The sequence below is a fragment of the Lagopus leucura genome, unplaced genomic scaffold (assembly GCF_019238085.1).
Source record: "Lagopus leucura isolate 7727_CA_CO unplaced genomic scaffold, USGS_WTPT01 Super-Scaffold_100009, whole genome shotgun sequence".
Lineage (NCBI taxonomy): Eukaryota > Metazoa > Chordata > Aves > Galliformes > Phasianidae > Lagopus > Lagopus leucura.
Window position 1 is genome coordinate 24,999,846 of NW_024962266.1, and position 17,620 is coordinate 25,017,465.

General features: G+C 44.8%; 1 protein-coding gene across 1 annotated transcript in view; it reads right to left on the bottom strand.

The window, feature by feature from the left end:
* Window positions 1-17,620, bottom strand: part of PLPP3 (phospholipid phosphatase 3) — a 42,949-nt gene that overhangs the window by 18,382 nt on the left and 6,947 nt on the right. The window contains exon 2 of the mRNA XM_042873138.1: window positions 1,192-1,349. Within this exon, the coding sequence (XP_042729072.1) occupies window positions 1,192-1,349 (158 nt within the window). The remainder of the gene's footprint in view (window positions 1-1,191; window positions 1,350-17,620) is intronic.

Below are 17,620 nucleotides of genomic sequence, written 5' to 3' on the forward strand. Positions count from 1 at the left end.
ATGCTAAAACATCTTTCAGCAATGACATTGCTCCTGCAAGAAAGGATGAAAGTCAGGGGGGTGAGGGGAGAACAAGTGCATCTGACTTCTCCCTCTCCAGCACTCCCAGATGAAGGAGTAAGGAGGCAGCAGCATCTCTGGGAAAGCACCTGAGCTGTGCTGGCAAGCCAAGAAAACATAGGTACTTTTCATGAAGTAACACTGGGGAATTTCATCTGCAGATGGAAGTGTTTGACTGCAAGCCAGGAGACAGGTCCTGCCTGAGCACGAGACATGTGGTGGTGGAAGGAGGCTCAGCTCCATAGGCTGAATTCAGTTTTTTGGCTGAAATAATAAAGCTCTCACTGGGCAATCATCTCCTAGCACAGCTCTAGGAAAGCTGGCAACAGAAAAAGAAAGGAGGAGATGTTGGAAAGGTGGCATATTCAGTACTTTTTACAGCGAGGGTTCTGGGAATGTGCTGCCTGCACTAGGTTTTAATTGTCTTTTTAATATGCCAGTATTATACAATCTCTTTAAGTCTAATACCTGTGAAACTTTTCCAGGTACTGGTTAGCTGAAAAGACACATCTTTCTATTATTATTTTTTATCCTCATAAAATAGGCAAATATCAAGAGTTATTTGAATAGGAACGAACCATGCCAAGTCCTCACCGATTCTTCTTGCATCTACTCTGAACTCCTACCGCAGGGTGAAAAAGCTCTTGCAGAGCTCCCAGACTTGCCCAAACAGCTTTGAGCCTGTTTACCAGTTTCAAGAGTAATCTCATTCCTCTCATTACAAGCTTTCATTTGCAAATGTTTACTGCTTACCTGGAAGTCAGATAATCACCAAGGAGATTCACACTACAATGCATAGCATGGACATATCTGCAGAACCATGTTAAACCCCAAATGTGCTGGTGGGGAACAGGCTGCAACGTTTTGCTCTGCTTTCCATGAAATTCAGAAGCTTTGACTTTCAAGAAGATGTCCACAACATACAGGCTTTTTAGCATCTTTCCTTTGACAAGCTCACAGCTCTACTGAGTTTCTGAGCTTGGAAAGCTCTCATAACCACCCCAACTTGACAGTGTGCCTCTGATTCAGCATTCCAGGCAAACCCGCATTGGTGCCATCAGCTAAGGTGTAACAAAAAGGTGTTGGAGATGCCCAAGGGGCAGAAGGACAGATTTCAGAGATGGTACTTACGGCAAGGATGGCAATGAGGATGCCTGCAGCACACAGCACCGCGTCGTTGATTGTCTCCATTGACTTCAGTGGGTACCTGATGCTGTCATCGTCGCAGTAGAAGCCCCGCTGATAGGGCTGGATTGTGCTTGTTTCGATGATGAGGAAGGGCAGCCCAGCTAGAAAGACAAGGAGACAAAAACCAAAACCATCAGTGATATAAGGCAAATAGGAACAACCTTCTGGTAAGGCAAAATAAAATAAAATGAAACCAAAAGTAGAAGAACGCTTGCGAATGACCAGGTACTGTTCCTGATGCTTTTCTTTTTGTATTGCTATCTTTCTGAAGAGAATTTGGGTTTTTTTTTTTCGAGTCTTGTGTAGGGAAAAAGCATCTCCCCTGTTATGGTTATCAGATGTCTGCAGTGCCTGGTTTCAGTTAAACCTCATGCATTGCAAATATTAACTTACAGGAATGGACCCCAACAGCAATCCCTCTGCATAAAGCCATGAAAACAAATCTGGCACTTTTCTCTGTGGAGGGCTGATGCCTGCTGCCCCCAGGCAGGACGAGCTGTGCAAACAAACACTGAGAGATCGGGTAGCAGCCCAGTGCTTCCTACCTGACCAGCCCCACTAAACTCAATCCATACTACTTCTAGGACTCTGAAGCCCCCCTCTGCTCCTTCCTCTCTATTTACAAGGTAGATGTATATTTGTACCTGCAACCGGTCAGCTCAGCTGGAGCTCTGCAGAAGGCACAAAGCAGATGGGCTCAAAAACCTGCAGCCAATGATTAAGACACGCGAAGGAAGACCTCAAGACTGCTGTGTGAGTGAAACTCCATATTCTTATTATTTTGGAGAAGCACAGCGTTACCTCAAGCCTCAAAAGACAGCACTGAGGTATTTCCCAGTTGCCTTGTGCAGGGCACACACATTCATTCCTCATGCCTCAGCTTTCCCATCTTTGCTGTTAAGCCCATCGCCAAGAGAAGAGATACATCCCCATCCAAACAAGCCCCAAATTCCCAAATCTCATTCAGAATAGATCACAAAACACAATCCTCCTCCCACTCACAGACCGAAACCCGGGCCAAGCACCTAACACGTCACAGCACAAGCATGTCAAGGATTGGGCCAAGGCAAAGCAGAAAAACAATGAGGCACAGCTGAAGGAAAGCAGTGGATGTCATTTAGGTGACGATGCACAGTGGTTCAAACTTTTAGCCAAAACAGCGGAACTCGTGCCCACATCCTGCTAAAAGCACACAGGTGTATTTATTGACCATCAACTTGCTTAAGCTCCCCTTTCTTTGTTCACATAGTCATAAGTCTGAGAGGTCAGACAGGCTTTCCTTATTAAAAAAAGGAAAATGAAGCACTATTTGGTTCTGATCAATATTTGTCTCCAATACATTTGCAGTGATCTTGTCTGCTCAATGTGATTTGCAAAGGCACTGTATGAGGAGTTAGCATGTCATCAAAATAATGTTCTCCATCTCAAGATAAGCAAATTTTCTTTCATCGGGCTCCTGTTGCTCTACATTAAAAGATTTACGAGAATTACTAGGGGCTTTTGTCAGCCTTTAAAAATGAAGGACAGCCCCAATCACCAATTTTCCCAGTCTGAGTGAAAGGGGACCAACGCACACTGACCTGAAGCCCTTTTGGAGCAGCCAGAGCCATGGCTCAGGACTCCCTTCTGACCATCTCCAAAACTTCTGGGAATGGGTTAATCGTAAGCAGGGCAGCACAGTTTCCAACAGATGTGAAACGGCAAACAAAGGTGTCAGACCTGCCTGCCCAGCTCAGATTTGGTAAATAAAATCGGACACCTCACGTGAATCCAGTTGATCTTCATTCCGCTATTTAACTGTTCTGAGGCACAGCCAGCTTGGCCCTGAAAAGCACCTCTGATGCCAGCAATACGATATTAATAGGCCACTTAAAGAATCCTTATTTTCCCAGTGAAAAATTGCAGCAGAAGAACTAACGGCACTCGGTGAGATCCAATTTCACGTGCACTTGAAGCAGCAGCCTAACGGTTGAACTCGAGGAGTAGACGTGCCACGGTTACGTGGCTTATTGTTATTTCTCCAGTTCCTCTTGTTAATAGCTTTCACATGACAGGTCTGTAAAACACATGTTCCCACAGACAATAAAATACATCTGAAAGCTAAAACTGGCTTAAAATAAAATAAAAAAATTAAAAAAAAAATAAGACAATAGTGTTCCTATACACGATGTGAACCCAGGAATAATAAAGATTTGTTTTCCCTTCATTCATTGAACAGCATGGGGTAGTATTTCCGCATTTCAATTATATGTAGGTTTGCCACAGCTATAATAAGAGTATAACTGACCTACATGGTATACATTTTCTTTAAGTGCACATAGGCATAGTTTAGAAAATCCAACGGTTTTGTTTTCTCTCCTACAAACTTGTGGTTTAGTGGGATATTGCCAATCGACTCTTGACATTTTTCCAGCAAAACGGTAACCTCAGATTCCCCCTTTTTTTTCCCTTTTCCCCTCCCCTTTTTCAACATGAGAAACATAAACACACACCAGAACTGAACGGATATTACTTAGAAGGCACAACGTGCCTTTGATTTTGAGGGCGGGGTGAGAGGCTGTTCTTGCAGCAGTAATTACCCAAACAACAGAAGACCCCAGCCCATGCTGGACAGCAAATTACACTCAAGATGGTTCTCCTTCCAAGAGATTATTGTTGGAGCATGGCTTGCCTACTGGACTAGGTCACCATCCACGTTGTTTCTTTTTTTTCTGGCAAGGGGCTTTCAGTACAGAGAAGACTGAAGGAGTGCCAAAAGGCAAGTAGAGAATGGGTTTTGCAGAAAACATGAAGGGAGCGAAGTCTGGAAGAACACAAAATTAACTGTGGAGCAAGATATCTGAAAGATCCCTCAGCAAAACACCACAGAGATGTTATTCACACCAGGAGACAAAGGTAGCTAGAAGTGGGGTATGGCCCCACACACCCTTAGAAAAGTAAGAAGTGACATAGGGCTATACCACAGAGATTAGGTTTGTCCTCGTGACTTTTGATGCCCCACTATAACCCAGTTTGATATTTTAATAGAAAAATAAAGGTTATGCAGCCCTGGCTGTTGTGACCTGCATCTACCGTTCAGCATCTGCACTCCCCGTAACGGTGCTGGTTTTCCAACCTCTACCATTTTCCACTCCCAGTCACGGAACAGAACTCCTGAGAATAAACAAGGTATGTCTCACAAGGTGGCAATGAACAGTGATATGCACTGAACAGATTAACAGTCCTACAAGGCAGGAGAAGGTGCTACGCTCATTTTTGGATGGTCCACTTTCTCCAAAAAATGGTCCTTATTTGGCCACTCTGTGGCTACAAGGCAACAGCGTTCTCAGATCTGCTGCAAGATCTTTTTAATAAAACTGCAGAAGGGCCTCAAGTCCTCCTTAGTACTGGTATCACCATGCTGAGAAATTACACAGCAGCCATTGGACCATCCCCTAATTCGTTCAGGCCACTGGCATATTCATACAGAACTGGGTAACCAGAGGTGCACTATTATTCCCCTTTTAAACACAAAGAAAACCAAAGCATAGAATAACAAAGGGATTTGCTTATTTCAATGCAGAAAAGGTAAATGGAGCTGAGATCACCTTTCTGAGTAGTAACAGCCCTCAACAAAGCAAAGGAAGGTTTTTTCCTCCTTCATTTAAAGGGGAATTTCTACTTTAATAACAGAACCAGGAAACCCCAGCTACATGCTTTTATCTAACTACACTGCAGGAGATCAAACGAGACTCCAAACCATGAGCATAACAGAAATCTCTCAGGGGCTGCTCCTGCCCCATCCAAACCCACAGGAGTTTTGCCATGGGTCTGCATGGAGGGCAGCCCAGTGCAGGTGTGGACACTAACGAATTGTACAAGGCACCACAGGACACCGTGAGGCTGGACATTGAAAAATGATGTTGCTTTTGTTGGGAGGAAGTCCAAATGACTTTGTGACCTCAAACCGCTGGTGTCCTACGCTAATATTGGAGGGTTTAAATTTATTTATCTTCCCATTTAATAAAGGCAATTGAGTTTGGAAAACCTAGCACCAAGGGGAAAATATTCCTTTCCTTGATCAGCACCTTTATCAACAGGCAGTTAATAGGCAATAATCCTGTGAAGGCTGGCAGAAAGCTAAAATCCCACCCCCAAGCCCAAAGAAAATGCCTTGCAAAACCCCAAAGTACTCTGACCAGCTTGAGAAGTGCAGAAAAATCAAAGGCAGAAGAAAGGGCTCAGTGTTGGGTACAGCACTTTAAATCTTGAAGCCTTTGGAAAGTTAACATTAGTGCAGATTTAACAGGGAAAAATAAAAATAGAGGAATAAGCTTTCCTTGGCCACACATTTGAAAAAAATCATGGAGGGAACAGGAGGGGAAGTGCTGTTTCTGTAGTGACCCACCCATGCAGCTCTCATCTTCCCAGCCCAAGCTTTACCTCTGCACTAAATTAAACACCCTCTCAGTACATTCTGATGGAAACTTTTTTTTTTTCCCCTGCCCCTTAATATCTCAGAAAATAAAAATCTTCATTCTTTAAACACGGCAGGTCAGCAGAATGTTGCTGGCCAGCTCAACAAAGCAACGTAATTTCTAGCAAGCATTCTGTGATGGGTTTGGCTGCCAATGTCCAGGCTCAGGGCATGTTTTTAAGGTTTTGGCAGATTAAAGGTCTAGCTTAATGAGTAAAAAAGGTCATTAAAGAATTTGGCAGGGCTGAGTGGGGCATCTAAGTCCTCATTCAAGATGTACCCTATAAATATTTGCATTCCAGCAAGCAACGGGCTATCCTTTTGAAGCAGTGGTTGATCTTGGGTACATATAAACCTTATTTGGTTGACTGTATCTGTACAAGTGTCACAGTGCATAAAAATTGGATTAGGTGTTTTAAAGTTGGCTTCCTCAGCTGTTAGAGGAGAATTGCATCACTGCAGATCAGGAAAAAAAAAAAAAAAAGAAAATGCACCTCAGCTTTGGTAGCTGCTGCAAGAGTAAACCACTCTTGAAGCCAGTTGACATGTACACATTGATAACATTTGATAACACAAAGAATAGAAATATTTCCACATTTCTATCATTTGAGGAACATCCTGACAATCACTATATGGCCTGAGTGTACCAGCACCATCAGAAAGAGGGGGGAAGGAAGGGTAGGAGTTTGGTCAACAAAAACAGAATCTCAAGGGGTCTGATGCATGGTCCAACAACAGCTAGAAGAATCCTGATGCATTACACTGGTATTTCCTAAAGTCTTGAACAGCATCACTGAAGTGCCTCCTTCACAATGTTTTTTGACTAAACCTGGATACTTGATGCTCATATATCCACTGGAAGCCAGTACATAGAGTACCTCCTGCTTCATGTTTCATTACCTTCTCAGTCCTCATGGTTTATCACGCCTTGGTTCCAGCTGTCCAGAAGACTGCTCTGGGCATCTGCCTCTATTTTGGAAACATATCTAATGTCTTTGTTTTCAAAATAGATTCCCATTCAACTCTATTACAGTTCCACTACTCTCAGCTACATAGAAACACATGAGGATTGAAGATTCTCTAAACATACAAACAAACCCTAGACTTTACCATAGAGCAAGTACCTGCTTAAAAAACATCTATAAACAAGGATCAGCATATATAGCATTTCACTGATTTGACCTGTTTGGAGAGATCCCAGGACACAAGGGGTTGATTTCTGCCAGAATCAGGATTCTAGTTTTCTCTACTTGCTGTAGGTTCTCCCAAGCAACTCATATTAACTTCTGAATGTTGCCTGTATCAACCTGCCTGGTGCCCTTCCTCAAAAGGGTAACGTTCCCATTCACTTCTTTATTGTTATTATATTTCAGCCAATTCATTGGACTCTAAGGGAAACCATTTTTAGGTTTACTAGCTGCTACTTGGGTTTACCATCCATTTTAACCTAGATGATGATATCTTCTATAATTTTTGTTGACCTCCCCCCAACAGCTCTTTAGTAAGAACTGGTTCTTCGGGAATGTTGGGGCAATGCCTTCTTACACCTACAAGAACAGCAGCAAATGAAGAAAGCAGAGAACATTCACCTTCCATACGGATAACTGTAATATTTAGGACCCCGGCAGTGGCATGGAATATTTGAAAAATGCCTCTAAAAGGCAGCATCAGTGATGGAAGGATTGTGACTAGATGTCTTACAGGTATCTCTATCTTGAGACCAAAGAAGCCATCATTCAGCAACATAATCCGTCCCATCTTTCACAGTAAGTACAACCCAGAGCGCGCTCATTGACCCAACCATTCTGGAGAGCATTAAGAGGAAAGTTCTCTTGGTCACAGAAACTTCAAACCAAATGTCAAATTATTCTCACGCACCACAAATTCCTCTGGATTCTAAACCTCTGCAGGAAATGCTTTCTTGCACAGCCGAAGCTCACTATGCCAGACCTGCATACTCACTCTCCAAAGGCTCCAGATGACTGGGAGAACTGCCACTGCTTTTGCTGGGAGAAATATTGCTCTTTTAGATAGTACCTGCTGTCATTTCCAGAAGTAAACAAAACGTACAAAGAAAACAGCAGAGAAGGGAATTCTAAGTAGTATGTTAAATTGTTCCTTCTGGCAGTCTGGCATGAGCTGATGTATTAAAAGAGCTTTAATATAAAGTGTGCGTATATTTTTAATACCTAAAAAATGTGCTAATAAGAACAAAGGGTTTATCCAAGCCACAATATCTAGATACATATAAAATTCTGCATTTGTGGGGTAGAACACACCGAAGTCAAACTGGCCGACCAGCAGAAGTTGGAGAGGTGAATATAAAAGACATTACAAGTGGGAACCCAGACCCAGTGCCAATCAAACGCAATGAAAACAAAGCAACCATCACGTAGAATAGAACAAGGAATAAAATGCCACAAAAACCCCAAAGCATCAGGATCTTTTGAGGCACCTCAGTCCACCCAAGTGCTGTGGAAGGTCTGGCAGATATAAGCCTGACCTAGGATGACCCAGCTTGAATAGAGAGGGGAAAAAACTAAAAACACGTCTATGGACTCTGCAACACCCAGGGCAAATGGACCACGTGAAAAACACACTGTGGTGACTATTATGTTTTCAATTACAAATGAAGCAAGCCTTGCTTCCTCTGCTGGTCAGTGGGGTTTGGAAGGAGCTCTGTCTCAGCATGGCTTCCCTGGATCTCCCTTTGAGGAAGGGCTCACACTGGCCCAGTTCATGTGCTCTACCCACAGGAGCCCCTCAGTTTTTCCTTTATAACAAGCCCAGTCAACTCCAGCAGCCTCTACTCTTCAGGAAAATTTTGTGGGCTGTGCATCTTGCATTAATATATGAAATACTCAGCACAGACTCCTTACCTCAGCTTAGTGCTACCAGACACTACCAGGTATAAGGCACTCTTCCTTGACAACCCAGAGGGTGGAAATATAAAAAAAGCAGCCCAAGCAATGCTGAATCCTATTATTTTTTAAGACAACAACAAAAGGAGAAAATGCAGAAATTAAACCAGCCCACCTGATCAATGTAAAGGCCTCTTAAAGGAAAAACAGATCTCTCCTGCTGAACTTCCTGAGCTTCCTCCTTGCTTGCCTGGAGCATCCTGGCCAAGCACTGCACCCGTAATTGAGCACGTTTTCGGGAGCAACTTCTCCTTTGCCCGAGGAGGCCTCAAGTAGCTTTGTGACCCCATTCTGTCAATGTACCTATTGTAAATGCAAAATCCTGCTTTGGATTTGCAGCAGCAGCCACCTGCACAAATAACGCAGGGTTATAACTCTGTAACCAAAGACAAGCACTGAAAGCTTAAGAAGTTTGTAGTCCGAAACACACTTCTGACCTCTTCCTTAAAAGTTCACTAATCACTTTTAATTCAAAATTTATTTCCTCTTAATATACTTGCTTTATATAATGCTCCCTCCTCTTTCTTTTTCCTCCTCCTTCCTCCTTTTTTCTTCAAGTTACCCAGGAGAAAATGGTATTACACAACTCCCTTGATTAACTGGAAATGAAACTTTTCCCCCTCGGTAGTCATGATCCTGTTGGTAGTTTCCAGAATATAACATACAGTTTACAGTGACGAAAGAAAGTAAAGGGAAAAAAAAAAAGCACGAGTGCAGCTGGAAATGGTTCAAGGGTCCTTCAAGCAACAGGAGTTTGACATTGGTGGTCCCTATAACAGATCCCCATAAGGCTGTTCTTGTGCATCAATGAGTTAAAGAGGTGCAGGGTTCTCTTTTTTTCCTCTCTGTCTCCTGTACTTCCACATTATAGGGAAGAAAGACCTTGTAGGCTGCAGAAGTTGCATGGGTTGAATAATTTCAATGAAAACCAGCTGGGAATGGGTTACCTTCATGGCAGCAGTCACCTGCAGCAGAGATGCCCACACCATGCTGCTAGCAAGGGTGGGAATCAATTACCTCCCTATGACAGCTGCTTTGTGTCCAAGTGACACCAACAGACCTGTTCCCTTACGGCACAAATCAGGCTGGATCCGAATGGTGCAGGCTACAACCAAGCTGCTATTGACATGGATCCTGAGGACACAATGCAAACAGTGTTCTTTAAAACCCAAAAATGGGTAACTCCCCATTTCCCTTTCCAAACCCCCCCCCCCCGCCCCCCCAATAAACAACACCCTGCCCCACTGTCAATGAACGCGTGAATAAATTGGGGAAAAAAGGTTGAAGGAGCCCAAGGGAACAGCAGTCCCTTTTTCTTTATTGCAATTAATTTTGACAAAGACTCCACTGTTTCCCCTATCTTATTTATTTATTTTTCCCTCCTTGAAGAGCTTTGTGCCAAGCTGCATTATTCCTCTTCACCATGGTACTGCCATGAAACCCGCCTGGTATGTTTCAAAATCACAGGTTTTCATGGAAATTGCTTCTTCCTTCAGCAACAACTCCCTTTGTCACATCAGGCACGATGAAAAGAGGAGCAGGAGGGCACAGGTCTGACCACAAAACACTACAGAAATGCACCCACAGCCACCCAAACCATGCACCAACTGCCCAGCATCACAAAAACCCCACAGGCACCCTCCAAAAATCATTTTCCCACCTCCACCACAACCTCAAGATCCACGCAAAATACCACAATCCCCTTTGCACAGCTTCTTTTCTAAGCACTTTGATGCTTGGGAAAAAGCCTATTTCTCCCCATACCACTGGCGGGCTTGTTTTGAAGGAGGTTTTTAAATGGAAATAGTTTCTTTTCTTGCAGCCCATCATGGCAACCAGAGCCTGCTGGCTCCTTCCACTGAGGCTGGAGCTCAGCAACTTGTAGGGGGTGTCCTCAATCTCCAGCCTATTTACTGCTCTGGTGAGAACGGCGCCTATAGATGCTCCAGTTCTCAGATCAGCATTTGGAGGGACTCACTTATTCAACAAACCAGCCTTTTCTAAATGCTGTCAAAGGAGTGATTTGATGCCTTTCAGTGCTTGCTATACAAAACGCTGAAAGACCACAGAACTTCAAAAGCCGCAGAAGCGGAGCAGGAGTTTGGCAGGAGTTCATTAGCTGCCTGTGTCCTTCTGTGTGTGGCTTGTAATTACATGCAGACCTGATGCCAAATCCTAATCTACTGAGGGGTACCCATTAACGTGCTGCTGGATGATTCACAGGTAGCTGATGTTGAGATTTATACAACTGGCATGTCAGATAATGCATGCATTTCTTTAGTTTTTCTTTAAGCTGCTCTTCCCCCCCCTCCACTCCCCCTCTTTTTGGGTCAGGGTACAAATGAGGTTCTGGCAGCAAAGCTGGGATAGTCCAGATCAGTCAGAGGCCACACAGCAGTAGACCTGACCCTGCTGTCATTGCAGGGATGTCACATCCTCTTGGTGCATGGGCTACACAGAAATCACTGGGGTTTTGCTCCCACACTGCGAGCCATCAAAACTCACTGCAAGTTCACCAGGCTCATCTTTCTTAAAAATAGGATAGTAGTAAATTGCTTACTATGGCCTGTCTGCTTCTGCTGATACCCCCAAGGGTTTGCAAGCCCAACCACCTATCATAGTTCGCCTTTGTAGAAGACAATTTTTTTTCCCCTTTTGCTTTAGGGTAAAAAACACTACATTTAAGGTGCAGGTTGCTCTCTATACTCGCCTTCACTCTCTTACTGTAGGTAGCGGATTAGTGACAGCAGGGACCTCAACAGCTACCAGAGAAGCTGAGCAATCAGCAACCTGAAGATGATCACTCACTTTCAGGAAAAATATATGCAACACACATTCCTCCTATAGAGGAAAATAAAGCAGTTAGTGGATTGTGGGACCAAAAAAGCCCTTCTCTTACTTGAGATCTGTATCACTTCGCAGCCAGCTGGCTCCCAGAGCAGCTCTTGGCAATTAAAACCTTGGGAAGTCAAACACAACAGCACGGAAGCTAACCTTTTATTTTCCTGTTTTTTAATTCTTGTCCTGTATTTGATCTCCAAGCACCAACTGTGGGCACCAAATTCTCAATCAAAGGGGTAACCAGTAGAGCATCTCAGCACTAAGTTGGAGCAGATCCCTGCCAGCAGAGCCTTTCACTTCAGAGAGTGTATCCCCATGCACGCCAATTTGCCACCACCACAGGTTTTCTGATTGAGAGCAAAAAATCTAGCCCTCATTTCCTTCTCCTATTTGATGTTCCACTTTCCAAAAGCTAAGGCAAGTCCACTGAATCTCCCCTGTACCTGGTATACAGCATCTCAGTGGTTCTTACCCCCAGAAGCACCATGAAATGAGCAATCCTGATGGGCAGCAAAGCTCCTACAGCAAGAAGGCATGTCAGCAGATTTATCTGTCACTTACTGCCCATGAAGCACTCAGAGACTTGAAAATCCACCTCCCATCCAGACTCAGACTTGTCCTTTGCCCCTTGGATGCCTGTCATGGAGAACCACATGCCTCCTCTGGACTCCCACTCAGTAAGAAATTGTTACTGGTTTCAGTGGGTGCTGCACTCAATCCACAGACTGTGAAACAACAACTGGGGACCACTATGACATTTCCTAAGCAAGCAAGATAGTCAAGCACAGGACTTCTTCAACATGTATCTGAAGTTGTGTTTTACAATTTGCTTCCAAAGGAAGGGATGAAAGGAAAGACAATGAGGATACTGGCTTGTTCCTGAGCTGCCTCACTGCCCAGGAGCCCTGTGGATCTTTACTTCACATTACTGGAGGTTTGATGCTGCTGACCAAAAATGAAGCAGGACATGTTGAGAGAATTTGCAGAACTGGTCAGCCCTGATACCTCTGGGAGCAATGCTAACCAGCCAGAGGACAACTATGCATTCAGAAATACTGGTTTGATGCATTATGGATATACATACAATATCCAGAGGCCCTCACTGGGAGCGATTCAATACATTTGGCTTTTCAACATTTACATAACAGCCAGCTTCTATATTAATTTTTCCTCACAGTTTTCAAATATACATACGCTCATGTCTGCCACCACCCCTCCAGAGACCCCTATTGCCACACTCCCCTTACATTTTCCTTCTTTTCATTGGATAAGCCATTTCCCCATCACACTTATTCCTCCATATCATTGCAAAGTGCCTCCACTCCAGTCCTGCAGGACAACTCAGGGCAGGATGAGCTGCCAGCACTTTTAACCCAGTGCTTGCACTGCTTTATCCTCCTAATAAAGCTCTCACTGCCTTTGACATGATACAGCTCTCATTCAGCCATGAAAGCTTCCTTGCTTATCAGTAAGATTTTTAATCAACTAGAAGGGAAAACGTGGCCTGGCATTTTATTGCTTCCTTACACTCTGCTTTTAGATGCTTTGGTTTTCTCCAGTTTGCATTCTTGCTAATTTCTTTAAGCAGGGAACTGGTGGAAAGCCCCAAGCCTTTCATGGCCATCAGCTTCCCCTGAATAATTTGAAGGCAGGGGAGCAATGGACAACAAGGAGCATGCATGACAGGGTGGGAGAAGAAGGCACCAAGCTCTCACCCTCACTGCAGGGTCTGGGACATGGTTTTCTCCTGGCCACAGTTCCAAAACAACAAACAGCGTCTGTGGGGAAGGGTCACAAGAAGTTCAGCTCTCCTCTATTGAAACCATCTGGTTCCTATAAAAAAAAACCCAACTGGTTGGTTGAGATGGTTGGTAGCACCTCCTCCTTGTTTTTCCTCCCATTTCTCGAGAGCATGGTGGCACTCAGAAATGCCATCATGTGGGACAGGGCTTCCACAGGCCATGGTCTACCCTGCTCTCAGCACAGTGTCAGCAGACAGCCCAGTGAATGCAAACCCTACTTGGTTATGAACAAGCTACCTTGGCATCCATCTCACTTCTTTTCTCCTTATCTCAGCCAGATGGTTCCTTATGAAAAGCCTGGCCCCCCAAATGGTTTCTCCAGGTCAGGAAAACCAATAGGTCAAATAGGTCCCTCTCCAGCAAGAGGCGTCACCAAACCTGCAGGGGAGGTAGAGCAAGGGCAATGAACCTTTACTATTTTTAATAAAAGGAAAGTATTCAAAAGCCTAAATCTCCCTTTTGTTTCCAACAGAAATAAAAGGGGAAAAAGAAAAAAAAAAATAAAGAAAAAAAGAGAGAGGAGCACTTACAGGCAGCTCCCCAGCCTGTAACACAAAACCGTGCTGTGCTGGGAAACCTTACACCATGCTGCATCCAGCTCATGCACTCCCGCACTGCTCACTGCCTCCCGGATGCTTCCCCAAGCCCAAACTGCCCTTGAGAGAAGCCAAGCCTCAGCCTCTGCTGAAAAGCCTCTTTGTTTGGATTCCCTTTCCAAATCAGCATATCCTGAGATTGAACTCCCTCCCACCCCTCTGCAGGGCTTTTTAATGTTCAGATGCCTTGGCAGCGGCCAGATTTGCCAGCAGGTTTGTGGCCCTGTAATAGCATTTAAATCCTCGGTGTTGGGGCACGTATAGCAGTAGAAACTTCCTTCACGTTACTGGAGAGAGGAGGGGAGGAAAAAAATAAAAATATATTTCAGAATTACTTCAAAAGGTCCTTTAATCGTGAATTGTGACCAGAGGAGCTAACTTCTCCTTAATTAAACAACAGCTTTAATCTGCCTTCATTAGGCTACAGTAAGGCACAGCAGTGAGCTGCAGCAGATTCTCAATGGGAAGTTAGTAGCATTTTCCTTCATTAGCCCACTTTGTCTGCAAGCTTCAGGGGAGAATTGTGTTGAACTCATACAGGCTCAGTGTGCATCTCAGCCCCATCTCCCTTGAGGTTTGCAAGCGCCTGAAAAATCCTGCTATGCCCCAAGGATGAGGAGACACAGTGCACCCACAGGAGCCCTGCAGCATGTTATAAGGCAGTAATTCCAGTTACTTGGAGCCAAGCATACCAGGCCTTGCAGCAAGAGGCCATAACTCGCCCAAGAGCTCTCCCAGTGTGCCAGCACCGTGTTATGGTGACTGTGCCAGCACTCAGCCAAAAAGCAAGGCACGGTGCAGCAGAATTCCCCTCCATACAAGAACCTCCACCAACACCAAAAGGAAAACAAGCCTCTCTCTCTGAAACCTCGCATGCAGAATACCTGAAGAATATTGCTAGCAAAAAGTTGTTTCTCACTTACAGCAAGCTTTAAAAAAAAAAAAAAAAAAATACACCCATCTCAGCATTACATCTTTCCCCATGAAAGCAAAATGCTGAGCATTCAAGCAGGTGGATTTTCAGACTGCAGACCCATTCCTACATTCATAAAGCCAGTCCAGTTCTGCAGATGACTTCAGTGAGAGCAAAAGCAAAGTCTCTTATGCTATATCCACAGTCCAGATGCATCCCATGGTCAAATTCTATCCCACTCATCCAACCACTTGAAAAAATGCGGCACCCTGCAGGAGTTTTAGGCACTGGAAAACTTTTTTGTACCCACGCATGTAGTGATTTATCAAAACAGGCACTAAAATGCTATTTCCATGGTTTGGCGTTTCACAAAGATTCACGCCAGCTCGGTAAGAAAAACAAATGCCACAAAACTTCTCCTTTAAGGAAAAAAAAACCCAACAAAATACAACAAGCCTCCCAGACCAGTGCTTTAGAAATGCTTCCACATGCTAATCAGCCTCCTATTCAGCTCCAGACTGAATAGGACTCCAACAATGACAAAGAAATACGCTGAACCTATTCCACATTTCATCCCCTTCACTCAAAATGTTGCTGTTACCTTGGTTTTCTGCTGCTTTGTGGGAACTGCAGCGGAATGACTGCTGCATGCTAAAGCTGCAGGGAGGGCCAAGAAACAGGGAGTGCAAGGCAGAAAAAAAGCCATTCTGGATTATGAGGGGGGGGGGGGGGGGGGGGGGGGAAAGGATTATTTTAAGGGGTTGTCACCGATGCTGCAAGCTTTCCTAGGGAAAAAGAAAAAAGCCAGGCCTAACATAGAATGCTTTGGTTTCAGGAGGGGCTGCAGCCCTCCCTTTCTGCAGCAGGGGGGAAGCATGCAACCGGGCCACCCAACTATGCTCCCACAGGAAAGGAGGTAGAAGTTTTGGGGATGGGTTCACACACCTGTAAATTAGGCCAGGGTTTGGTCCAGCCTCGGGGCTCACAGCCCTCCTTTCTCCCCAGCAGTGCATCACTTAGGGTCAAAGCCTCAGTGCATAGACCCTGAAGCTGAAATTACCAGGAAATGCCTGAAGTCATTGAGATGCATGCTGGTAGCTCAGCAAACCTTATGGGCGGCTGGGGGTGCCTTCACTCTGGCTCTCTCCCATTCTTCCATGCATCAGGAAGCACAGATCTCCCTGGCCAAGACAGCAGGCTCCCACCTCTGTACAGGATGACTCCTTTGGGCCTTTGAAGCCCTGGGGAGAAACTCAGGAAAGGAAAGGAGCAGAAAGCTCTGCTAAAACCCAGGGTCATCCGATCAGTGATCAAAGAGCCACTTGAGGAACCTGATAGCAGCATATTGATTCACAGCTATCGACTTCAGAGATGCACTGCCTACCAGCAGCTTGCCAGCATCCAAAATAGCCCAGAAGCACCACTCAGAAAATAAACCCACCTGGTGTTCACTAAACAGACCTGCAAACCAGAGTTTTGAGAGAGATTTTTGGCTAACCCTTTGGAAATGATCACTTGAAAGAGCAGCGGGCTCAACAAAAAGCCTCGGAAACCCTTAAGAATCCCCCGTGCCAAAATGCTTGGGGTGCAGGATTGGTTGCCACGGCCACTGCAGTGGGAAAGCAGAGCAGGGCTGGGCCCACAGAGCAGAGCATCAAACCAGCCCAAGAACAGAGGTGGTAAATAACTGTCAGGAAGATAGGAAGCTCAGACCCCATTTGTCACCACCAGCTTTCAAATTCAGTGGTTCATTTTGAGGCATGCAAAGATGTCTCAGCTTTGAATAAGCACGCGCTGAATTAATGGCAGTGGAATTAATGCCTGCTTGCGGCGCCTGCCTCCAACACATGCACCATCATATGAAGGCAATGCTGTGAAAGCTTTCAAAAATGACTGTCGTTCTGACTAATTTACAGTAAAACCAGTTGAAAGCTAATTACAGGGAGTGCAGCTTGTTGCTTCCTCTGCACGGCAGCCAGCTACAACCCTGTCACTGTGGGGAGAAGCAAGCCCTCAGAGGGATCATCATTTGTGTCAAGAGGGACATCTGCCCAAAACCACAAACCAGGGACTTTCACTTTTTCTGTTTAACCTCGTGGAAGGAAGCATCGTGCTGTGTTCAGCTCCTCCAGCCAGCAAAGCTGAAAACAGTCTCTAGAAGAGCAGCCTGTCCCCAAACAGTCCCAAAGGATACCTCCATGCCACAGCTACCTGCAGCATTCGGGGCAAGGGTAGAGTTTGCTCAGCTTTACTTGAGCAGTCTTATTTCAACCTCTTGGGCACTACAAGCTAAACCTACCTGTGTGTGTTAGCAGAAAGACTGGATGCATCTCCCAAGCTTCTCTATGATGCAGTCAGTGCAGCTTTCAGGACTTTTTTGGGCAAGGGATAAAAAACGATGGGAAGGTACTACAGGATTAAGTATACTCTCCATTGATGTAGTATCATCAACACTGTCAGACCAGCTGCAGCTTCCTTTGGGCTCTGGCTGGCAGCCCAGCCCAGAAGCTCCTGACAGAGGACACCATATGCTCTGACAAGTCAACCTCAAACATAGGCATAAGCTATAGGCAGTACTGGTACAAGAACACATGGCATAAAAAGTATGGACATTTTCAGAACATCACAAGCCTTGGAATTAAGTTACTCGATGCAGAGAGTCAGTTTTCAACCTTCTGTCTTGTAAACATTCAACACATGTGAAAAACAAGCCCACTTACGTGACCAACTAGAAAGTACAGAGTTAAAAGGTATTTCTGGGGGGGTTGAAACTAGATGATCATTATGGCCCTTTCCAACCCTGGCAATTCTATCATTATATGATTTTGACAATTAGAGAGCCA